The 26,548-nt window shown below is 32.1% G+C and overlaps 2 protein-coding genes across 2 annotated transcripts in view; both read right to left on the reverse strand.

Moving 5' to 3' along the window:
- The window catches only part of Fhl5 (four and a half LIM domains 5), a 46,204-nt gene extending 38,632 nt beyond the window's left edge, over positions 1-7,572 (reverse strand). Inside the window, exon 1 of the mRNA XM_005338009.5 lies at positions 7,345-7,572. The gene's annotated coding sequence lies outside the window, so the exon portion shown is untranslated. The remainder of the gene's footprint in view (positions 1-7,344) is intronic.
- Positions 7,573-12,716: 5,144 nt separating this feature from the next.
- The window catches only part of Ufl1 (UFM1 specific ligase 1), a 39,540-nt gene continuing 25,708 nt past the window's right edge, over positions 12,717-26,548 (reverse strand). The window contains exons 11-19 of the mRNA XM_005338010.5: positions 25,316-25,436; positions 22,858-22,980; positions 19,769-19,886; positions 18,458-18,621; positions 18,247-18,377; positions 16,605-16,685; positions 16,224-16,309; positions 15,511-15,691; positions 12,717-14,690 (exon numbers count right to left, since the gene is read on the reverse strand). Of these exons, the coding sequence (XP_005338067.2) occupies positions 14,475-14,690; positions 15,511-15,691; positions 16,224-16,309; positions 16,605-16,685; positions 18,247-18,377; positions 18,458-18,621; positions 19,769-19,886; positions 22,858-22,980; positions 25,316-25,436 (1,221 nt within the window). The 3' untranslated portion in view covers positions 12,717-14,474. The remainder of the gene's footprint in view (positions 14,691-15,510; positions 15,692-16,223; positions 16,310-16,604; positions 16,686-18,246; positions 18,378-18,457; positions 18,622-19,768; positions 19,887-22,857; positions 22,981-25,315; positions 25,437-26,548) is intronic.

Below are 26,548 nucleotides of genomic sequence, written 5' to 3' on the forward strand. Positions count from 1 at the left end.
AGTGTGTGCTGGGAGGGTTCCTAAGCAGAGGGCATTTCCCAGTTGTGGGAGGCAGTGGATTAGTGACAAGGGACATGGACACCAGCAAATGACTGTCTCTAGAATTACTACAGGGATCACACCTGGAAGGCAGCATCAGTCCATGCTTGGAAAACAGAAGGGTCACATTTAAGCTATTTTTTACATGTGAGAACTTTAAAAGCTACAAATATATTTAGCTTATTATTTTTTTTCTTCTTAACCAACTGAAGGTAACACTGCAAAGACAAAGCTCGGATGTATTCTATGAACTAAAAATTTCTCTGACCTGGTATTTCAACAATTTTCATGGATGACTTACATTTAAAATAGGCCAAGAATGTTTTCTTGAATTAAAAATCATATGAGAGAAACTCTCACTCCTTCGGTTTCCTCTTTTTAGAAATTTCTCTCTTTGAAAGTATTCAAGGTAAAATACCTTCCTTTCCCTAGGCTCACTCATTCTTCTCCACCAGAATAGTCACTTTTACTGATAACTGAGCAAAGGGGCACTCTCAAGAGGAGTCCATGTTCTTTCCCTCACTCTGTTGGAAATGTCAATGCACATACCTCACATTTTGCTTCCCTGGAGGGAGTCCCCTGCAACTGTCCCACCTGGAGAAGAGACTGAGGTGCCCACTTCCTCATTCCCACTAGGAAGAGGCTCAACTATGCAATTTTTGTTTCCCTGTTCAGTTTTAACAATAATGAAACTGATAATAAAATGATCCATATATAGTACCCTGTGTGTATTTCTCAATTGAGTATTCTGAAAGGAGATGTACATGATTAAGTGGAACTTAAAAATGTACTCATATATAACAATGATGGATATATATATACAAATATATATATATACACACACAAATATATAAAAATGGATATATAAACTTTTATTAACCAGAATATTGAATATTAAATTAAGAAGCATTGCCTTTTTCTGATTATGCTAGTTATTGTAGTTTAAAAAGTAATTAGCAAAACCAAGCTGAATGATTGAATAGCATTATTTGTAAACTCTTGAATTTTTCAAAAACAAAACAAAAAAATCCCAAACAAAACAATAAACATTCCAATTATCTCAACTGGAATAATTATTAATTCATATTTTTTTCTGTAAATTTAACTGGTCACCGATTTTTTTTTTTAGATTATAGTTTATTACATTTTTAGATTTCAAGTATCGGTTTCCCAGGTAGAATTCTGTTAATGGCAGACATTTATTTCCATTAAATTTTCCCAGATCCTTCGGTGTCTAAGTAAATATTATCATAATTAAAGTACTAATATGAGTCAGGTGCAGTGGTGCTTGCCTGTAATCCAGGGGTTCAGGAGGCTGAGGCAGAAGGATCTCAAATTCAAAAGCCAACCTCAGCAAAAAATCGAGGTGCTAAGTAATTAAGTGAGACCCTGTCTCTAAATAAAATACAAAATTGGGCTTGGGATGTGGCTCAGTGGTTGAGTGCCCCTGAGTTCAATCCCTGGTACCCCCAAACAACCAACCAAACAACAAAAAACTAAAGTACTTGGGGCTGGGGATGTGGCTCAAGTGGTAACGTGCTCGCCTGGCAAGCGCGGGGTGCTGGCTGGGTTCGATCCTCAGAACCACATAAAAATAAAATAAAGATGTTGTGTCCACTGAAAACTGAAAAATAAATAAAATAAATAAAAAAATTCTCTCTCTTCTCTCTCTAAAAACACAAACAAAACTAAAGTACTAATATTAATTTTAATAGGGATTTATGGTTTATAAAGTACTTTTCTGTGTTTTTTCTACATCAGAGTATCTTAATAACTTATATTTAATATTTTTTTAGCATCTGTTGAAAGCTACTTACCTATTCTCAAAAACACATGAATATGCATATGTTTAACCTTGGAAAGTAGGGTTCTTGAAAGCAGGCTCTAGGAGAGAGGTGAGGTCACTGTAGCCAAATGTAGGGACAAATGTAGCCATTGCCTCCCTGTTTTTGAAAGGCTAGGGACCTAAATATAGCTTTTACATTTTTAAACAATAGAAAGTAATATCAAATGAATAATATATTTTTTAACACAGGCAATTACATAAATTTCAAATTTTGATGTCCATAAATAGAGTTGTATTGGAACTCTATTAGAGTTCTATAGCCAGACTCACTCATCAGAGACAATCTTTGACTACTTAGCAGCTATAGCAGTAGACATGCATAGTTCTGAAGCCTAAAATGTTTAATGTGTCTTTACTGAAAATATTTGCTGACCTGTAATCTATAGTTAGTTTCAAAATATATATTGTGCTTTTACTTATATTTTGCTGGTGTTTGCTGAAGTATGTAGTAAGCTTTAATTAGAATTTACTAAATGACATTTAAAATACTAGAAGTCATTAACAATGGAGTTTGGAATAGTATTTAATGGAATGGTGAAATACTTAAAATATTGCTTTAAGTTAAAAAAAGTATGAAATAGAATAATCAGTGTGATCTCAATTACATATTTTTTAAAGTAAAAAACAGGTTTAGAAGAAAATATGCTCAAATGTTAAGCCTCTTGATTGAGGTTATTGAGTTTTTTTGAGTTTTAATTTTCAATTCTTTCTAAATGGATACATTCTAATATATCACTTTGACAATAATAAAGATATCAAACAAAATTAAAGTACAATTGTTCAATTTAAAAATTATTGGTCAAAGGTTAGAGTCTTCAGAGATTGTATAATTATAAAAATGTTCAAGGGGAAGAGATAATTAGGCTTAATGTATTATAAGACAAGGAATTATTTTAAAAAATGAAATCTTAATTTAGACACCACAACAGTTTGGTGTAAGATGATTTCATTTTTCCAAATGCAAATTATACCCATAAATCTGCTGAAGAAGTGTTGATCTTTATGTGAAGAAAAATTCTTAGACAAAATTTGAGAGATTCTTATTTTATACTGAGACACATTTAGTTAAAATTTGTAATGGGCAATTCCTGTCTATAGGAACCTCTTGGATGATAATTAGCACAATGTAGTTTCATGATATGAGAAACTTGAACACCTTAACTGATTTTTCTATAGATCTATATTAATTTGATCTAATTGGTGAATAAGTGAATTAATATAGAAATGAAAAAATATGTGTGATTTTTTGGCTGTGTAAAACATGGTGAATAGTTCGATATCTTGGCTAGTATGACTAGCCAAATACTTTAAAAAGTATTAGGAGTCATGTGACTGTCATGTTACTTAAATTATTTTATGAAGAATTTTAAGACATTAGTAAGGAAACAAAAATCAAACTGGAAAACAAGAACCCCAGAAGCCCATTTCTCCACTCCACTTCTTTAGTGTTGTAATTGCAATGAAATTAGAAATAATAATAAAAAGTATATTCTTAAATAATGTGAGGGGAGAAATTTCAAAATAACAATGAAAAATATAACTAAGGATTTGCTGAGTTCTGTTCTGGCAAAATTAATAACCAGTAAATAAATAAATAAATAAAACCTCAAATCTTTGTTAAATATTAAGTTAGATATTCTAGTAGAGACAAAATTATAACAGAAGAATTTGAGAAGGAAAAATAAACAGTTTTTTGTTACCCTAATATAAAGTGCTACCTGATGTTTTATTTAATCTTAAAGGTCTGGAAAGAAGTAACTTGCCCAAGTGCACAGAGAATTCAGAACAGACCAGATTTCAAAACCTTGACTCTTCTAGAAGCCATACTGCTGCTCTCACATTATGACTCAGGCCTGTTCCTTTAATGAATTTAGGACTTGTTGTTGACATGCCCCTGCATCTTATGTGAACTAAAAATTCTTCTAGGTTTGAATTCACCTTCTCATCACCATATATCTAAATTTTCACACAAACTAATGACCCTGATAAAACAAGAAACCCAAATTATTCTCAGAGAAAAGTCATTTTGGTGTCATGCATATTGTTTTCAGTCTCTTTCAGTATCCTTTAATAATAGCTGAATAAATGATATCTCATTTATATGTGTGTGTGTGTGTGTGTGTATACACACATTGTTACCCTAATATAAAGTAAATAATATATCCAACTTGAATGTATATTATAAGTATATGGTTATGTATCTATTTTTTTTCCTATGGAGTCACAGACTAACACAAAGGCAGCATTTGGAAAGAAAGTCGACCAATTCTAAACCTTATTTCCTTTAAAAAAAAAAAAAGACCAAGATCTTAAATATTTTTATTTTTGTCTCTATTTTTCATTTTATAGGTCTTTGAAAATGTGTGTTTAAAGTGCATTCGTTGTTTATTGATCATCCATGACTTGCAAAGGAGTACGTAGGATGGTGGAAATTGAGTGGTAATTGTCACAGTCTCATGCTCTTATCAGATACACAAAGGAATTAGATTACAATGTGTCCAATAGGGGCACATTGGTATTATGAGAGTGGAGCCAAATATATAACTCGATGGGAGTTGGTTGTTCAGTATTACAAGGGACTTCAGCACCTAAGATGAGAGCCAAAAGGTGAAAATAGTTGAGATGAGTTAGGTTGCATGCAGAGTGATTTGCAGAAAAATACCCAGGGAGGCCTGACAGAAAAGAAGCATTTGCCCTGTTCTTCATTTGCTGAAGATCATTTAGTGTGGCTGAAATGGTGTGTGTGTGTGTGTGTGTGTGTGTGTGTGTGTGTGTGTGTGTGTATGCAAGTATCAGCCAAGTACTGAAAGATAAAAAACAAACGTAAAGGCCAAATTATTCAGTCTTGACGTGTAATAATAGTGACTAGCACTCGGTGCCAGGCATTATTATAAATAATTTTAAAATCAGTATATTCATTTGCTACATTGAACTTAAGAGGTACACCATTATGATCTCCATTTTATAGACAAAGAAAATCAGACACACAGAGGCTAAGTGACTTCCCTAAGTTCTCTGAAGTTATAGGTGGCATAACTGTGATTTGAACTTGAGCCAGTCTGGCACAAAATAGCATATCCTAGATCCTTGCTTCTCAATGTTGTCCATGAAATAATAGTTTCAACATCACCTGGGATCTTTCTTTTTAGGAACTCAAGAGCTCCGAAACACACCCACATTGACAAAACCAGAATCTGCATTTTTAACAAAAACTGGGAAGTGGTTCTGAGCACCCTAAATTTTGATGGGATTCGGGACAATCCACTGTATTGCTTTTCTAAGAATGAGTTCCCTGAGAAGGAATGTGGGCACTATATAAATTTAGTATAGAGTGTACAGAGGAAGAGAGTGATTCTAGAGGCAGGAAGACCAGTTGAAGGACTTCTGTTAACCAAGTGAAAGAAGATGGCTGGGTGAACTAGGTGGCGGTAGTGACAAAGGAAGGAAGTAGGTGAATTTATGAGGTCACAATGGCACAAGTTGGATGTATATTTTGTACATGAATTAATTAGAGAAGAAGTTAGTTTATTCACAATTTCTGGCTTGAGTGACTGGTTGGATGATGCATCATTTATTATATGAGGGTACATCTGAGGGGAGTAGAGAGAGAAAGAGAAGGAAATGATTAGTTTACCTTTAGATTACGATGATTGATGAATATTGAGAATATTGTGAGACACCCAAGTAGAGCTGTTTAGCCAGAGCCAAAGGGACAATGGAAAGAAATCATATAAATTATGTGGGCATTTTGTAAAGCATTCAGGGCAAAACCTATGCTTGATTTTTCTTTCTTTCTTTCTTTCTTTTTTCTTTCTTTTTTTTTTTTTTTACTGGCTTGCCCTTAATGCTCCTTCCCACTATTGATCCTATCAGATTCTTAAGGGGAACTGTGAGACCAATTTGGGCTGATGTAGATAGGTAAATGCTCAAGCTGGTCATTTGGAAAAGATTGGAGGTTTTTTGATGGGAAGAAGTCCTTTTCCTTTCCTCCCTTCTCCTTCTCTTCAAAGTCTCATATACAGTACTAAATGGTAACAAGAAAAATTATGACAACCAGGGAGGAAAAGTAATTATAAGAACAGGGAAATGCAAACATATTTAACTGACATCTGATTCAGAACTTCCCTGTGAGACCTAGCATTTGGTTTTCATTTCAAAAGGGATCACATTTCCTAGACCGAAAACAAACAAACAAAAAACCCTAAAGCTTCTCTAAAATGTTATATATAGACAATTATTTTTTAAAAAATTCTATGCTTGCCTAAGAAGCCCAAATTAATCCAGCTTTACTCAAAATGTTATTGGCAAGTATAATAAACACAAGAGGTAAGCTTGTCAGTGAGGTGGTGTTACATTAAAAACACAAATCTGTTACTCTTGTTTAGGTAGAACAGCCCCAGAATTGGCATAATGCAGAACACATGCAGAGAACAGGCATCAAAGTTTTCCTTCCCCTTCAAGCAATTTTGGATCATGGCTTCAGGCATATATCATAACACATATGCTAAGAAATATCTTCTATGATGCTTGCTTGCAATATCTGTGTTACATTTTTATCTATACACTTTGCTAGTAAAAGTACCTAATTTATACATGACAATATTGCAGATGTGAAACAATGGCTAACAGGATGTGAGGATTTTTTACATTTTATGTATAAGGATTACACATTTTATTAATGATTTCTTTTAGTTTTCACAGTTCTGAAATCCAAACTGACAGCTGTGAAGCTGCATTTGGTTTTCAAATGGATGACAGACACCAAAGAAAGCATCCCTAAAATAGCGAGAGAGAAAGCATAAGCACAAATGGGATGCATGCGTTCTACTTAAATAACGCTACCTCAGTTTCATCAGCCCTTTATACTGATGGGGTGCATTATATATCTGCATCAGTGGGACACAAGTATTTTAATTAAATTTTAGGAAACCTAAGATCATGAATTGTTATATGCCTGTTTCTGGAAAGTAGGCAGATTTTTCTTGAAAATAACAAGAATCTCATTAACTCCTTTTGCTTAAAATCTGTGACTTTAAAATGTACTCAAGAAATATAAATTCAGTAATAAAATATCCTCAGTGATAATGTTATTTCATTCAAATAAATTAAGCCAAATAAAACCCAGAATTTCCTCCCCTCCACCTTTTTTTAATTTTTTTAACCACAATGCCCATTTATGAAGATATTACAGAAACTCAGGAGGCACTTCCAGAGTTATTTGCCCCTCTGCTGCCTCATACTCACACCATCAAAATGAGAAGTCTGGACATCTCAAGATACACAATTCAATAACTGTTAGTTCAAATGGTTAAGAAACTATAAGGTATGTACTTACTAAAGAAAAGTTTTTCTCTGAAGTCACTGGAAAGTTTATAAAAAATCTCTCATCCTTACAAAAATTCAAGACGTCAAAACACAAAGTAAATCAAACACAAAGAAAATAGCAGTTGAAAACTCACTTTTTCTTAAAGTAGCTTCTTCCTGTGACTTAAAAGAGCATTAAATGAGAATATATGATGATTTCGTTTCCCCTCAAATGCATAATCAACTCGAAAAGGAACAGAGAGAACACCAGAGCTGCGGATGCCTCCGAACTGCTGCTTTTAAGTTTGTGGGGAAAAAATGGGATCCCTGTATTTCCTCCAGGCCTTATGAGATGCACAAAGCTGACTCCTACTGGACTGAAAAATCACTCCTTGTCAATTTGTACTTAAAATTACAAGTAACCAATTCTCTGCAGGATATCCTTAAAGGGAAATTCTGCCAGGATTAGTATTTGAAATGCTTGGATGGGCTCCAAAAAGTTTAAAATATATGACATTCATTTGAACACTTATACACTTGAGAAATTTCCAAGGACTAGGCTAAATTGAGGACCTATAAAAATCCTCTGAAAAGATGACGCATTTTCTATTCCTTGATGAATCTGTGTTATGGTTTTAAAATTAGGTGTTCCCCAAAAGCTCATGTGTGAAATAATGTAGGAAAGTTTAGAGATGAAATGATTTGGTTATAAGAGATTTAACCTTATTAGAGCTTTAATCCCCTGAAAGGGGAAGGGATTAATGGAGTGTCTTGGGATGTGCCTTTGGGGTTTATAGTTTGTTTTTGTTAAGTACCCTTCCACCATGATATTATGCCTCATCTCAGGCCTCAGGGAATGGAGTTGGCCATTTATGGATTGAGATCCCTGAAACCATGAGCTCCTAAATAAACTTTTGCATCTTTAATTGTTCTTGCCAGGTTTTTTGTTCACATCAATAAAAAAGCTGACTAAAATAATCTGGTTTCCGTTTTGTTTTCTGGTGGCTGTTAGAACTTTCCTTTTAGTTTAGAAATGGCTGCATCTTTTCTTTTGAACTATCTGGAAGACATATGTCTATGTTCTCACCTGTGGAATTGGTAGCTTGAAAGAGATGTCCTGGATTGTGGCCTCTATCACTTCTTTCTTGGGAAATTTCGGAACTTCGACCCTTGGCTTTGATTTGAATGCGAGGTAGTTGCCTGATTTCTGTACCTCCAGTGTGGACTTATGCCTATTTACTTGTGAGTTGGCAACTACTGTTATGTCATATCCATGTCTATATGACTTCATTTAAAGACAAACTCATCTGGTCTTTTGAAATCCTAAATTCAAAACATGAAAAGCAGTTGAAGATGTCAAGAGCTGAATCTGAAGAAAGATTTGAAAAGTAAACTACCTCACCTCAGGAAGAAGTTGGGATGACCAAGGAAATATTCCACCTTAATTCCATTTATTTCCAGATGAAAACTATGTTCTAAGTGCTAAAGCACATGTGAATATTCCCTGAGGTCAAACTCAGCTACCTACACTAAAGAATTTAAGTTAGGGAAATGCAGGGCCAATTAGCACTATGCTTTGTTATCTACCTGACTTTGATGACAAAGACATTATGAAAATGAAAACATGATTACCAATAAATTCTGATTTCATTAGTAACTTATCATCCAATGATGCCACTACTAAATAGGCATTGTTTTTCTCCTTTTGTAGGCAAGGAAGCAGAGTCAGAGATGTAAAAGTAGATGTGCCCAGTAGTTATGGAGTCACTGTCCTGGTTTATACATATGCTTTCTCAAAGGGAAATCTACATTCACTGATTCAACTTTCGAACCTCCTCTGTTCTTCTTGACTTACTGAAATTTACCTTTCACTTGAACCACTCCACCAAACATTTTCATTAAGATCATAGACAATCTTAATAACCAGTACTGTCTTTAACCATATAAGATTATTTCTCATCTCTGCCTATGTCTATTTCTTCTTGAAATTCTCTTCCCTTAGTTTCACTAAATTATATGTTTCTAGTTTCCTCTAGGGTCTTACTACCCTCAGATTTCTCTCTTTCTTCCCCTCACTTTCCAGATCTTCATATTCTGTTCAGTGTGCTCATCTCTGCACTCTCTATGGTGTTCCATATTAAACCTGCAAAACTACATTCTCACATTCTCCATATCACCTCTGTTGGTTCTACTTTATTAAACGGCATCTCTCAAATTTGTCATTTTAACTGTCTACACATTTCTTACATAGCTTGTTGCATTAATCACAAAACAATTTGTATCTGCCTCAGTCTATTTTTTCTCTACATCTAATGATGTAGCGCCATATTTATTTTAAAATATTTGTTCATTGAATTATAAAAATGTTTCTTGCAGAACATTAAACAAGAACTGAAAAAAATATGTAATGAAAGTTTAGAATGTCAGAAAAACAGTCAAAATATTTGCATATCTGAAGAATTTTATATATGTGTATTTATGTTAACTATACAAAGAAGTGTTTGTGTGTTTAAGTAAAGGTTTACATATATATGTATATACATACATATATATTGTTTTATACAATTATGAAATATTCAAATAAAAAATCACCACATTGTGTGTAATTATGGAGGATGAGGAATCTTTCCCCTTTCTAGGTTCATGGCTGAAACCCCTATAACAAAAGATAGATTAATAAGTAAAAAGCATAAAAATTTACTTACGTTTTACATGACACAGTAGTCTTCAGTAATGAAGACTCAAAAAAATGTTTGTATTTTAGGTCTAATGAAGAGTGAGTAGTTGTGAAGTATAATTGGACAAAAGGGGAGTATGAGCTAATGGTAATAAACTAGGGAAAACTTAGTAATTAAGGCCTGTTTGTCCAGATTCTTCTTAATGTTCCTCTTTAGAGATAAGGATATACTTTTTCTCAAGATACAGAGAGGGTATCTCTTGAATGAAAGTCTTATGACCTGCTTTAGGAGAGAAGGATAGGAGGTGAGAGAACCTCCAGAGGCCATATTTTGGGGTAGGAAATCCTATCATTTTTCACTTACTATGATTTTCCAAATCAATAAAATGTTATAAATTTTGAAGTGATATGATGAACAGCTGCAATATAATGAAATAGTGCTCATTGTCTCCCCTTTTAGTTGTTTTCTTTAGTACTAAAATTAATATTGAGCATTTATAAAATAAGGGCAGATTTAGTTAGGAAAAAGGCTAGAAAAATCTAGCATATTCACTTTAAGTTCATTTACATTTATCAGGTATTATTTAAGCAACTGTTATTTTCTACACTAACCTTATGCCATGCTTTAAGCACTTATCCAAAATTATTTATATAATAGAGTTAGGTCAAGGGCTACAGATAGTAGAAAAAAAGTTTGACAAAGTGTTTTACTTCTTTATATAGAATAACAAAAAACATAAAAAGACAAACTTTGGGACTTTTGTTTCAGCCTGACTACTTGGAAAAAAGATTTTCCTTTGTTAGCATCTGAATAAACAAACATATTTCAGTCAAGAAGACTGTTTCCTTTTTATGGGAGACATTGTATGTATTCCTCTTTTAAGGGAGAATGAGAAAAAGGCTTGTGCTTATTTAGTTCACATTTTCTCAGAAAACATTGATTTTACAAATAATGTATACATTTTTAAAGGTTTTGTTAATTTATCAAATTGTCTTTCAAAATGGAAGATCACTTCTATCTAATCACACACTGGCTAACTTACTTTTTTAATGGGTATACATGCATGTGTTCAGGATAATGCTTAAACATTTTAGCTTAGTACATAAGGCATTTCAGGATTCCCCTCTGGTCTTTCTTCTTCATCTTACACTATACTTTCCCAGATTACTTTTCATATTGCTTCATCTTTAGGGCTCCCCAATGTCTCATTAGTCATGTCAATTTATATAACAGTACTTCTGTACCTCTTTTGCCCAGAAGTACCTTCCTTCCCTATCTTCCATTTGTTTGAAGCTAATCCTACTTTTTCTATTAGGACTCAGTTCTGGGGATGGTGTCACATCTTTTCTTTGAAAAAATTTGAATTTCATTTCTTTTCCATTGCATTGTCTTTTCACTTCTGTTCAAACGCTGCAACAGTTGATTCTTGCCATCGACTGGAAAGTAAGTTATATTTTTAAAGTTTACATTGGTATTTCTATTATTAAGCTATCACACAGATCCAGGAAATTACTGAGCCAAGATTTTAAATTCACCAAGTCCTCTTCCATCTCACATCAATATAACCCTGTTGTTCCTGCTCATCAAAACAAACATCAAGTGCTTATTACATTGAAAAGGAACAGAGATGCAATTAGAGGCAAGCGTGGCAAAACAAAAACTAGAAATGTACAGAAATTCAATACATATTGAAAGTATTCCTTTTTATGGTGTAAGTGAAATAATTTTCTTTCTTTTTCTTCCTGAAAGCCTCAAGTCAGGGTTTCTTTTTTTAGCTTCTATTTATTCTTTCATTGCTTAGTATGGTCCTCAAGGCAGAGCAACTTGTGTTATTATAGGCCATATTAATAGCCACACAATAGTGTTCCCAGATTTTTAAGAAAATATATATCTGATAGAAATTTTATATATGTTTTTATTTCACATCACATCTACACTGGAGAAATATTACTGACTTTAATGAAAGAAAGCAAATTTCTATCTTCCTACCTTTACCCAATTCTTTCAGTTAGCTTTTTATAGAAAAAAAAATCTCATTTGGGTCTGGCTTGAGTGACATTTTTGAAAAAGCAATACATTATTTTTTTCTTCTGTTGGTTTTTTTGAGAGTAAATAATTCATGATCCAATGATTAATGCATAGGAGATCAGGGACAAAATAAAAAAAATAGAGGTAAATGAGAATAACATATAGGCTGCACTACTCTCCAGGTCACTGTTGTCCCTTGACTTCATTCTTGGTAATTTTCATTCTGATTAAAGTATTTCTCTAAAACGTTCAAGATGGCTTTACATTTAGGTTAATTATTACTTGTATTGTTTTAATATATAGTGTTAAGGTCTTTTCTCAAAATACACTGTGATTTTGCTAACATGTGTTACTGTTCTCTGGATCTTTTAGATGGCCAAAGTGGTTTTCCTTTGACTTTTCAAAAACTCATAGGTCTGTAGATGGAACACACTAGAATACAAATATCTGGGGCATGTTTCCAATATCTCTATTGTAACTGCAATGACAGGGTTTGACATATAAGAATATAACTACACATTTAATGAAATCTGGCTGAGAAGTGATTTACTAAGACAAAATGGTTCATGAATGATGAACTTTCAATTACTAAAAGACACTGAGAACTATGGAAAATTTTTCTGTGTCAGAAAATTAAAATCAAATCCGCTAATAATAATCAGAATGAGAATTCAAAATATAAACACATCATACAGAATGCATCTATCAACTAATTTTAGTATTAATTTAAATAAAGGAAGATATATAATACCATAAAATCTAATAGAACAATAGGCAACTTTAAATATTCTTAACACTGCCCATTAAGATCATAGTGGATAGCCATTTAACAATTTTAACTTTATTGAAATTAGATCTTTACATACAAAATCACTTATATAATTTTATTTACAAAACAATAAAAATGTTCATTTTCTATGAAAAAACAACTTTTTGACAAATAAAAAAATTTAATGCAAACAAGTTAATACAGAATGCATGTTTATTTGCTTCATTGTCTCTTCTACTTTATTTTCACAGATTAAGTCAGAATGATTTTATTTGCTTCATGGTCTCTTCTATTTATTTTCTATGATCTAGTTTAACATAAACAAGAATTACTTTGGTATCTGCTGAAACATAAATGATAAGGTCCTTAAATGCGGAGTTAAACAGGCTGAGTGTTCAATATTTTGGAAGTTGCATAAACAAAAATAAATTAAGACTCTGTAGTCACAGAGATTTGTCATTTTTCTTCTTTGCTCTTATTAAAACATATATTAGAACATTACCCATGGAACACATTTTTAAATTTAGTGTTACAGTCCTATCAACTTTAATAGCAATGCTTAGAAATTACATTAATTTCACTCAGGATTAACACTTTTTCTAAAACAAAGTGGAGGTAGTCTGAATTTTGCATTTAAACATTTTAAAATACAAAGTTTCAAATGCCATAAATGGAATTATATAAAATAGCATTTTTTTTCATATTTGGGATTTAATTTTCTATTATATTCAAAATTACTAAATTGTTTTTTGATAAATACTAAATTGTTGCTTAAAATTTGTTTGGTTGAAATGATTACTCCAAGGAATAATGTTAATTACTTTTAAATCACAATCTTTACAAAACAAAAATATTTAATTTTTATAAGTTTTCTATTATTAGAAAAAAAAAGGTTCCAATGATTTAAATGCATTTATAGATCCTCTCACCGCTAAAAAAAGCAGCTTAACAATTTGTCACATAAATACTTCCAAAGAATTAGATGTTAAAGCATCTACTGAAATAAAAAGCAAACTTTAGAAATGTAAACCGGATTAATCAAAGAAAAATTTTTGTATTAAATTTTTAGTCATTCCAATATAAAATGTGACATATCTATAAGCAGTCAATTTCATGTTTTCTCTCACTCTTCTCAGCAGCTTGTTTAGTAACAGAGCATAGCAATGTATAGGCTTCTCTGGTGTTCCCACCTATAAAGGCATCCCAGAAGCCCCTGCAAACTTTTATGTGGAAGGCCCTTACTAGGCCCAAATTAGAGTAAGGACTTAGTAATAAAAATATATATATTCTGAAAATTCCTGTATTTTATTTTTGAAGCAACTCTATTAACTCAAAATAAAATGTGATTTATTTTTGACACACTGAAGGCTTTATTTCCCTTTTCTTCTTTTTTAAAGTGACTACATTTTACGTTTTTGCTTAAATGAATATAATAAATATAGATATCACTTAAAAATCAAATAGCAAATGAATAAGTACTTTTCCAGAAAAATTCATTCTTCATTTACCATCTGGAATAAACTAAAATGTATATATTTTTTAGAATTATGTGAAAATAATTTTTATCTAAAAAGTTGCACATAGAATTTATGTGAAAAGAAAAACTTTTGAGAACCCAGTTTTATAAAAATTCACGTTTTACAAGATTTACATTTAATATAACACTACTATTTTAATTGAATTATGCGGGAGTGAGGGAGAGGTCAGTGGGGAATAAGGAGTTGCCACTGACTGTTGTTTGTGACTACTCACCTTTAAGTTTAAGTTTGGGGGAAAATGCTCACTATATAACAAAAGCAAATTAAGATCATTATTCTTCTGTTACTGATGATTTCCTGCATTTGAGAACAAGGTCCTTTATGGATGAAGAAAGCTCTTGAAGCTCTTTTCGAGTAGCACTGGTGACATCCTGTTGTTCTTTGTCTAATTCATCACTCATGGGATCATCTCCTTGTCCAGTCTTCTTTCGACTAACTAACTGTTTTACAACCAAACCTTGATACTTTACCAAAAGAGTATGCTGATCCTGTGAAGAAGAAGGAAAAGTTACAAACACAACTCCATTTTATGTGGAACTGAAAAAGTAGGATTTGTTTGATAATATGCTTTGAAGGTCCTCATCTTTATGAAGCCCTGGTCATGTAAGTAGAAAGCTGAATTTAGCAAGGTCCTTGCTTTCAAGGAGTTAACAGCTTAGGGGAAATAAACCATGAACATAGATCAATTTAGTAAAAGTTGACTTAGCTAGTTTCTAACACCAAAGTACAAAGTGATAAGGAGGTTTAAAGAAGCCAAATGACTTTTAGCTGAGGGGCGGGGTTTCTCAAAAGAATTTGTATAGGATAAGACTTTTGAACTAGACCTTGAAGGTAAGTTAATTGCTTTACAACCAAACCTTGATACTTTTATATTAAAAGAGTACGCTGATCCTATGATGAGAAAGGAGAAGGAAGGAGAAACTAAAACAGGAGATCTGACATTCTGTATTTTTCCTGAAAGCTTAATTTTCAAATTTAGAACATTCTTTATAGGGATCTTAAAGGATTCTGAAAAGTTCTTTCTTTCTTTATTTTTATGTGGTGCTGAGGATTGAATCCAGTGCCTCACCTGTGTGAGGCAAGTGCTCTACCAATGAGCCACAGCTCCAGCCCTGAAAAATTCTTGAGCTATGTTAAATTAAAAACAAAAAAACAAACAATCCTCTAATTCACTGTTTACATTCTTGGAAGCAAGCAGATGATATTAATATGTTGTGCCTGAGAGTTGACAATGATTTGTGTTTATTCACTCAAAATATTCAGAGTTTGAAAGCTTGAAAATTTCAAAAGTATTGAAAATGTTAATACCTCTGGAATTTTATTATTAAGAAAAGCAATGATCTGTGGGACACATCTTCCAGGTGCATGGAGCATGCTGTGGGTTGAGAACTGAAACAACAGGATTGATGTGAGGTGCAGAATAAGAGCAGGGTCTTCTGTGACTTTCAGCTGTTCAGCTAGTGCTTGTCGATGCTGGAATAGTATCTGTCTAAACAAGAATCAAATCATAAAAATACATAATTTAATACTTTCTCACCAATCTCAATTTTTACCCTCTGCATTCACTTTATCACTTTGGAGTTTAATGATCTAGTTCCATGATATTTTAAGAAATCCTTCAAATATGGAGTATATACACAACCAGCACCCTAACAAACATGGACAGACTAGCATACCAGAAAGTTACAGAAAAAACTCTAGAGCAGAGATGTTTGAAATACACTTTCTGTTTTAAGCTGTTGGTGATCAAACAGAACTGCACTGATTTAAATGAGATTTCCTATAAGGAAGGTCCTAAAGCTCACAAAAAGTCCCAGGCTTAATCAACTCTGGGATTATGAGCTCTGTTACATTATTAAGAAGGTCAGATAGGAATACCTACCTATATCAAAACCTTGGCATGCTTGAAGATATATAGTCATTTAGATACAGTTCTCTAAGCAAGGTTCAGACAGTAATAATTCAACTTTCAAATATGAAACAGCTCAATTTAAGAGTAACACAAATTAATTCAATGTTACCTTTCCCTTTTTTTGTCTCCCTTTTTCACCATAATATCACAAGTTTCTGCAGCAGAATCCAGAGAAGAAAGAAAGTCTTCTATGCTCTAAAAAGATAGTTAATAGCATAATTTGCTTTTATATATAGGTGTCTGAAGAAATATAGCCATTTAATACTGTTTTCTAATTTTACACCCTAAATACAATTTTTAAAAGGTCACTTTGGCATTAAATTAAAAATTTTGATTTAGAACTAAAAATGGTAAAATGTTCTCAGTTTTGTCTCCTTCCCCTCCTAAAGATGTATCTGAGTATACAATTCTAGCTTTTATAGTTTTACAGTTTTTAATTTTATCATAAGAGTTTAGCTGCAGTAACTAACTAGAATCAAACTTTACTTACTTTTTCATTCAGAGAGTTATGCAGTTTTGTTAGAGCTACTTTGGTTTCTTCTGACAATTTACTTAAAATTTTTTTTCTTACCTGTAGGGGGAAAATTTCTTTTAGTATTGTGCTTTCAACATGTAGTGAATATAAGATCAATGAAAACAAAGGAATAAAGTATATTTATTACTATAACAGAATGCTGAGTGGAATTTATTTTGTTCTTGAATTTTACATCTAAAACTGGGAATAAAAATATGATTTAAAATATTGTAAAATCAGAGAGCTAACCAATAGTCAACAAAAAGGTAGATATAGTCCTACTCCTCCTACCTGCTCCCGTAATATAAAAAGGCTGGAAAGAAAGTCAATGATATTGTAGGAAGTAGAGTAGTTAGTTGGGTTAAGAGGCTCCTCCTTCCCTGGTGCCAGCTGAGAAGAGCCTCACTCACAGGAACAGAGCTACCTAGAGGATAGGGGCTGAGATCTTGTTCCATGGCTAGATTTTTTTTATGCTGTATGATATAAGGAATCTTTCAATACTTTTATCCACACATATTCATATTTGGTGAAGTTTGGTGGCGATCTTGGCCAAAGTCAGATAGCTTCTTCTAGAACAAAATTTCTGGAAGAGGCCTACCGAAATGGCTTGACAGTAGGCCCTAAAGGGTACAGTATGTATAGGAAGTCAGGGGCAACTTAGTGCCTCCTTGTCCCACCTTATACTAAGCCTTCTATGGTTCTTTTAGGGCATAGAACAAGATCTCCTTTATTTCCTACAACAGAAGTTGGTACGGAAGCAATAGACATGGGACTGTCCAAACAGCTGGCGATTTGTTACTCAAGTTGAAGAAGGGAAGGGGGCTAGGGGCTGGAGAAAGAAAAAAACCATACATTTGTTTGGGAAATGGTCCTTCCTATGAGGGGGAGTAATGTTAAACTAAATGTCATTCTAAGAACAACTCATGTCACCTATGTGGCAACAACCACATTACTAGAAGCCATAAGCATTAGAATGATTTGGTTTGATCTAGTTCAAAGTCAGTTATATGCAGTCAATTACATGAAGATACATCCACCTCACTCATTTTCCTTAAATCTCCAAGCTTCAGTGAACCAAGAAGGATGAGGAAGAAGAGAGGAAAAAGAAGAGAAGGAGCAGTTGTCATTGTCATCTTCAGGACATTTTTCTTCCTCTAAGCAAATAGGAGACGCAACTCTACAATTTATTACAATAAAGGAAGTCACATGTTTTTAAATTTAGTTCGAGATTAGTGTTAAAAAAGATCTGGAGTTAGTTTAAATATTGAAATGAGATGGTGTCATTAAATGAAAATTACTATAAAGTTATAGAAATTGATCAGAATATTAAGTGACTTACAAGCCAACATGAAAATTGGAAATGTGACATAATGATTAGGAAAGTAAAAGCCTTGTTTATTCCAAAGTAATTATTATTAACTTTTAGTACACTGGTTACATTACCAATCTTGCTAGCAACTATCTATACAACATTACTATACTTGAACTAAAAGTCTTTTAGATGTTTTAGAAAAAATTCCTTCCTGTATTTTATTTTTCTTTTAAATTATTTCAAATGAGAAAAAGTAAACTGCTCAGAATCAACACATCAGGAATGTGAAGAGGATCACTAACATACTTCACTTGTAATGGTTGCAGGATCATCTACTGCCATCATTAAATCTGAAGCTAAGAAGTTGAAAATGAGGTTGGTGATGTCAGTACACACTGTCTTCAGTAAGTGCTTAGTAAGAGCAGCCAGTGTATCATCTGGAAAAGAAAGGCACTTTATTAAAACTAACTTCCTCCCAGAATTATGAGAATCAATGAAAAAACAGTATTAAGTATACCTGCAAAAAACTTCATCCCTTTTTCAAATAACCTAATATTATTATATAGATTTGAAACCTCTTCTTGTAAATCCTTGATTGTGCGTTTTCTGCCAGTTCCAGAAGCAGAAGTTGAAGACATGAATACTGAACGTACCACCTCAAGATAGGTTTTATTAAGAGGTCTGTGCACAAGACAAATACAGTTAATTATAAAAACGTACTGAATTTAATTGATGTAAATAAGAAATGTCATATCTACTCAAATAAGGCTTTTAAAAATCTATTTTTCCAAACTCATAAAATTAATTTGGAGAAGAGTTCATTAAAAATTTGTCTCCCAGCTCCAGGAATTGTAACTTAGATAAACTATTACACTTAAACTTTAAAGTTGTAAAAATTATTGCTCTAAAGATTACAAGAATAATATATAATTATAATGCGCCAATAAAAATATGGGGAAAATAAAGATGACAGGAACAGTACACAAATCAAAATAGTTTTTTAATATTAATTTGGAGAAGAGTATACTATAAGTCTGTTCCCATTCTTAGGAATTACAACTTAACTATTTCACTTTTTTTTAAATATGTGAAAAACACAATTATGTAGTATATTTAAATGTAAAAATAGTTACTTAAATTAAAAAAAAATCTCACTGCAAAAGCTACAATTATACATATAAAAAGTTCATGCATCAGACTTCTGGACTGTATTTATGGCAACTTATATATTGAGACTAACTTCAGGGATGACCAGGTTTGGTTAATGATGGTTATATATAATTTCCTTTACTCTTGCATGTAAAAAAAAGTAAGTCTGGCTCATTCAAAAGGCAATAGCAGTAACTCAGTGGTAGAGTGCTTGCTTTGATTCTTAGCACCACATATAAATAAATAAAATAAAGATCCATTGACAACTAAAAAAATATTTTTTAAAAAGGCAATAGTATCTAAATTATTCTTTTTGAGACAATTTATTACTTATTTTCTCCTTCAAATAAACAGTTTAAAAATTTTCTGTCAAATCAAAGTAGAATACTGGTGTTTTCCTCCCTGACTACGATTTAAGACTGCAAGATCGGTGAATGAGGGCACTTCTTCAAAGGTTCTCGGCTTTATTTCCCATACTGCCTTGCCCAAAGAACTAACCAAAGGTCTGTGGTACTAACAGCTTCCCGAGACAAATAAAATACAGAGTTTGTTGGTTGGATTAAATGCTAATCTTTGAAAATACCTAAAATATATGCTTTCTGATCTTCATGAAAATTTTACTTAACAACTCATTGAATTGCTATCACAAAACAGAAACTGAAAAATGTTTTATACTTGCTTTACTAAATATTCAGCAAGTTCAGAAATGAACTCTTCAGGGGCATCTTGAATGTGTTTTCTTAAAAAATCTTCAATATCATCCTGGAACATAAAAGTGATCTCTGGCTTCTTCTTTGCTACAATAGTCAGGAGCAAGGGGGGAAAAAAATCAACCAAAATTAAACATGTAAGCAAACAAAAAGCAAATAAAGTCCCACTAATATACTTAATAAGATGGTAATTTGTTCATTATTTATCAGAGACTTTGATATTAGTTATTATGTCAATAAGATAACTAATATCAAATATCTATAACTAATAAAAACAATAAGCTATGTAGTGGAATTTCTTTTATTATTTCTAATTTATTATTATTTCTAATCATTTTATAATTGAATTTAAGTTGTAGACTTTTCAGCTGGGTGTGGTAGTGCATACTTATAGTCCCAGCTTCTTGGGAGGCTGAGGCAGGAAGATCTCAAGTTCAAGACTAGCCTGGGTAACACAGTAAGACCCTGTCTCAAAATAAAAAATAAGATGGGTAGAGGATGTAACTCAGTGGTAGAGTGGCATTGGGCTCAATTCCCAGTACCTCACACGTGTGCGTGTGTACACGCACACACAAGTTTTCTACAAAAATGAAATTGATTTTTCTTCCTCATATCACTTGGCTGATGAAAATAGCTAGAAATCAAAACAATCAAGAAGAGAGAAAATAATCTTTTAAGACAGGATATTTTGTTTAACAGTAGACACTGTGTAGAATTTTCTTCTTTATAAAAATAAATATTTTGTAATTTGCACAAGATCTTCAGGGAGTTTTTATAATCATATGAACCACAACTCCAGTAGAATTAAGCTGAATCAATTCACATAGAATTGTTCAAACTACCTTTTTGGAAAGACACAAACAGCATAATTTACAGCCATAATTTATTTTTTGCTCTTAAAAAATAATTCTGTAATAAGGAAACACAGGCAGTTAATGAAATCATAATTATAAATGTGGAAATGTCTTATTTACTCACTCACTTGTAAAAGTGTGGGTTGAAGACAAAGCTAACAATATTTCCAGTAGAAACTGTGAAAGTATAAAGTGATCTTATCCAGCTAAATTAGGTTATTGGTTACATAAGTGGAGTATTAGCAATAAAAAATAAAACAGCTCAAAATTCAATTTTCAATATGAATGAAGATCTAAACAGTCGAAATCACACTTTAGAGTAGTATCCTTCTTTTCTGAGAGCTGCTGTCTATCCCTGATGTTCATACTAAACAATCTATGAATTTCTGTGTGCATCTTGCATACCTTTTACAAATTATTAATTTCCTTTCAGGAATCTTTCATATTGAACTGATCTTAAATTTTAAGCTGAAAACCAAATTTTACTGTCCATTTCAGAGATTACAACACAATATTTTTCAAAAGCACTGAAATTACATTTGTTTTAGGTAGAATGATTTTACTACTTTAATAGCACCTCCCAATAATCTACACACAAAAAAGAATATCACATGCTTCATTTATTTACAATTACAGAATCAGAGAAGTATTTTTAAATATCTCTTTACCTTCATTCCTAGCACATCTAGGCAATAGGGAAATTTATTTATCAGTGAGAAATTAAAACACACATAAGGATAGGTAGCAGAAGTGGTTTCTACAAAGATATTTTTCTTAATTAACATTGTTTTATGCATGTCAAGAACAGTAGCTACTTCAACCTTCTTAGAATATTTTGAAGACAAATCTTAAACTATTAAAAATAGAAGCATATTAATAGCTGCAGCCATGTCCTTTGCAATTTGCATTTCTCAGCTATAGTTCATAGGCAATAAACTCTGTGAAAAGAAAAAAAATCTCAAATTATCATTTGAGGTTTGTTTTCAATTTTCTTTTTGCTGGGGATGAGGAGGAGAGTAGTATCATGGTTTCTTTAACAGAAAAAAATAAAAAATTATGCATAATTTTATTTAGAAAAACAAAATACAATGTCTCTTGCAGACTTAATATTGCCAAACACTAACAACTCAAGGAAAAGAAAGATACACTTAATTAATTCTCCCCTTTAGACATAAGCAGTTAGGTATTATTATAAAAATTATAAAAATTAAATATGCATAAAATGTCTGGATCAGCTTTCAACACTTTATCTTTTGCCTTTCAATGTCTTGAAGCATTTCTAAGAGTTCTTTTAATGTGATTTCTTTTGCTAATTTTACGTTCTCTAAGAAATTTATATCCTTTTTGTCATAACCATTTTCTCTGTTTACATCAATAAGTTTGCCTTTACTGTTCCTGTTTTGTGTGTAGTTAGAGTCTCCTGAACAATGGCACTGTCAATACTCCCACAATCTGCCATTCCTTCAATTATTCCATTATACTTGGTTTCAATTTTATTTCCAGTGTCATTACTTTTCATTTCTGCACTTTCATATTTATTATCCATTTTTTAAAAAATGTCACATGGGTTTATCACTGGGAGACAAAGGCAAAACAACTATATGCTTTGTTGTTTGTGCATAAAGAATAATGGATGTACAGTAATCAATACTGACAAACCTTAAAAACAAGTGATCATAATATGTTATCTATTATTTTTTTAATTAAAAAAAATTTTTTTTGGTACTGAGGATTAAGCTCAGGGGTGCTTGACCACTAAGCTACATCTCTAGCCCCGTTTTGTATTTTATTTAGAGATAGGATCTCACTGAGTTGCTTAGTGCCCCACTTTTGCTGAGGCTGGCTTTGAGCTTTCGATTCTCCTGCCTCAGGCTCCTGAGCCACTGGAATTACAGGTATGTGCCACTGTGCCCAGCACATCTATTATTTATATAGGGATTCATGTCCTGAAGACCTAGCAGTGAAGTTTGTACTTTATTCAACTACTAGCAGTTAATATATCAGGGTAATGTGGTAACTGAAAGTTGGGCTGTATTATTGGTTGTATGATATTTAACTAAATTGTGATTCCTGAAATTTGTACCCAGTGAAACTATGCAAAGCAAGTACTTCCTATATAAGCATCATATTTATGAATGATATGACTATCAAGAAAATTTGTTAAAAAAATCGTACATACACAAAGAAAGGATAAAAATACATACCAGTGTGAGATGACTGAGACTCATCATCACTGTCATCATCTTTTCTTCCTTTCTTCTTGGTTTTTTTAATTTTGTATTCTCTGGCATTGCTCCCTCCTCCTCCTCTCACACTTCCACTGCCCTCTGGTGGAAAATGAAACTAGTTAGTATTATATAATGAAAATGACATGAGTTAGTATTAGAAAAATGGTGACATGTATTGTTGTACTTAACTTCAGAGCAGAAAGATAATTAAAGTACATTTGATCAATAAAAAAAATAATAAAATATGAATCCTCTTGAATTTAGGCAACCTTCTCCTGCCTATTCTAAAAGCAGTTTCTTCCTCTTATGTTACTTCTGTAGCTATGTCTGATCTTAGCTAAACCCATTCCTTCACATCGCTGCTGGGAATGGTGCTGCACATGTGTAATCTCAGCAGCGTGGGAGGCTGAGGCAGGAGGATCAGAAGTTCAAAACCAGCCTCAGCAACAGTGAGGTGCTAAGGAACTCAGTGACCCAGTCTCTAAATAAAATACAAAATAGGGCTGGGGATGTGGCTCAGTTGAGAGCCCCTGAGTTCAATCCCTAGTACCCACCTCCCCGCCACCAAAGTGTTTTCATTTGCTCATCTCTGTTGTCACAGTATCATTAAAACCCCCTATTATGAAACTTCACAAATATAGCTATATTTGGTTTTGTTTTCTTGCTTGAAAGAGTATTACTCATCTTTAGGAGACATCCTGACTCACTGACCACTCAACTCAATCACAAATTTTTTAATAGCAAGGAGCACATCTCAATGTTTGTACTTTTTGGGATACAGAAATGTTTGAAATATTCCAGGTGCTCAATAAATGTTTACCATGATTGTTATATATAAAAAAATTATTACTGATCACAGTTTAAAGACTAAAAAAAATAAAAATTATGAAGCAAACTGAAACACTTTCAAAAAAGTAAAAAAATACATATTTACATTCAAATATCTATTCTACAAAATAGGATACTGATAATGGGTTATAAAATATTATAACTATATTTCTTCATAGAATTTTTTTTCAATAAACTATTGGGATTTCTATAAATTAATGATATATTTCTAAATTCTAAATAGAATTCCCTTTTCATCATATCCTAGAACTAAGACTTCTATTAATTTACCTTTCCCTTGCTTTTATGATGGAAACATACTGTTTTCATAAGCACACATCTAAAGTGAATGTGCTCTTTCATATTTGGCAATAAGTTTCTTACGGAAGAGCACTTGTATTTGAGACATGATTTCATGCACTATAATTAAACTACTGTAATATAATAACATTATCAATGAGATAAAAATCCATATGACCTTATATTCATAAAGAAAAAACAAACTAGTTATTCCTGACATAATTCACCAGTTAATTAAGATGCATTTAAAATTATATATTTAAGCAAAATAAAACATGCATGGCTATGAATATTACTATGATATATTGAAGTAATTTACTATAGTTCTCTAGTTCTCCTGAAAGAATAGAGAGAAATTTCAAAAACCACTGCAAGATTTTGATGAAAATGCTTTAGAAGAAGAAACTACCTCAACAAAGTAAAAGTGAATCCACATAGCAAAAATTTAGTTTTTATAAAGTATTTTTAATGTAGCTATATATTAATGAAAAACACTGAATATCTTTTTTTTAGTCCTGGCATGGCATTAATAACTTTTTCCTAGGGAAAAAAAGAATGGAAAATATATATTACTTTTCAAATGCAAGTTACTAGTATATCAGTGTTACCTAGAATAATTTCCAGTGACTATAAATTTTTAAAAAGGAAATTAAAAAGATAATGATTCAATGGGAAATTCACTCATTGAATAAATATTTAGAGATCACCTAAAATACGCCAACTGGTGCTCTAGTTACTAGAAATACAACCACTAACAGAGATAGACACTGTTCCCAAACAATAAAACATAACACAGTAATAAAATAAGGAAAGAAACTGGTAAGATAAACAGTGACTAAGGCTACTATTTTTTAGGGGTTGTAGAAGCCTCTGAGGAAGACATTTAAAGTTGAGCTCTAAATGAAAAGAAGGAACCAGTTACTTGAAGTTCGGGACAGGGCATTACAGGTAGAGAGCAGCTAGTGTAAAGGCCTTGAACTGGGAATTTTGAGAATCAAAACCAAAAACAAAACAAAACAAACAAAAAACCCTGGGCTGGAATATAGAGTGAGTGGGAAAACAGGAGTTGGGCACAATCATAAAATTTAGTCAGTTTTTTTTTTACAAGAGAAAACGGAATATGCAATCACCGATAATTCACTAGCTTAAATAAATTTAATACATTAGTGAAAGATTTGGTTGATATGAGCAGTTAAAAGTGAATCAATCAAGTAAAAGGTATTTCAAAAGGCCTAATAAATGCAAAGTTCACTGCAACAAATAAAAACTCATCTTTCAATCTTCTTTATTGAGAATAATTTATTACCTGTTGCTCTCCTCCTGCGCTCATCTTTTTTATCCTTTTTATTTGTATTAACACTTTCTAGAATGGAAACTTGTTTAAGATCTTCTTCAGTGATTAAATGCACAGGATTATTTTTCATTTCCTGAAATTAAACAAATTTTTAATGGTCAAATATATATAGCATTTTGAAAAGCATTAAGTAAAAGTTGTTTATATACTGTATAAATTATAAAGAACTATCAAGCTTTATTTCACAACTGCCATTCTGAGGCAATTTCTCCTTGCTAAAAATCAGTCTCTTCTGTTGTTCTTGGCTTTTTGTATGCATTACTAGACAAAATAATGAGAATGCCTATGTTATTGCTGAACTTATGGTTGGTCACTGAGCAACTCTCCTCAGCTGTTATTGGCTAATCTTACCACTGTTTATTGATACTCTCAAGTCCAGTACCACCTGGTTACTTGAGATTATGAGAAAGATAATGAAAATGACATTCCCTACCTATATAACCACACTAATTCACATAAATCTATTTTTTCCTCTGGATTCATTCTTGATTATCTCTGCTTTTTAAAAGTTGATGTTTACAACATGGAACTATTTATTTCCATGTGTAGAGATTTGTTCTTTCTTGTGGGAAAGGGTTCTATAATCTCTAGTGTCAAAAGTACATTTTCATAGTAAAAATGCTATAATTTTCTCTTTGGTTTTCTAAAGAAAAATGCTTACAATGTTTACAGTTCACGTAATACAAATGCCTTTCTCTGAATCATTTTTTGTGGTTAGACAGAATACTAAAAAAGTGATAATAATGTTTTAATTTTAGTTAATAATCATAGATAAAAATAATAATTTAATAAACTACAACAGACATTTAAATGTATCCCTTTATTTATATTTATCCTTAACATAGTAGGCATCATCATCTTTCCTTTGAAGATAAGGAAATTGGAGGTCTACTTGTCCAAAGTAATATATAGAATAAACATTTTTAAACTTAGGTTTCCTAATATCAAAGAGCTTAAAAGGAGTATAGAAAAATACAGATTACATATTTATTAAGCCTACATGAATTTATTAGCAGTTTAAAATACAGGACTTGTTTTATCTACTCAAGCAAACTTTATAAAGAGATGGTGTTGTTAATTAGAAATATAAATTCAATAGTCATTAAGACAGACCTAAAATTGTCTCTACTTCAAAATACTTTGATAGCAGTTGCTCTGAAAGACTAATCAATTTTGACAGAAAAT

This window comes from Ictidomys tridecemlineatus, chromosome 8 (assembly GCF_052094955.1).
Source record: "Ictidomys tridecemlineatus isolate mIctTri1 chromosome 8, mIctTri1.hap1, whole genome shotgun sequence".
NCBI classification, from domain to species: Eukaryota; Metazoa; Chordata; class Mammalia; order Rodentia; family Sciuridae; genus Ictidomys; species Ictidomys tridecemlineatus.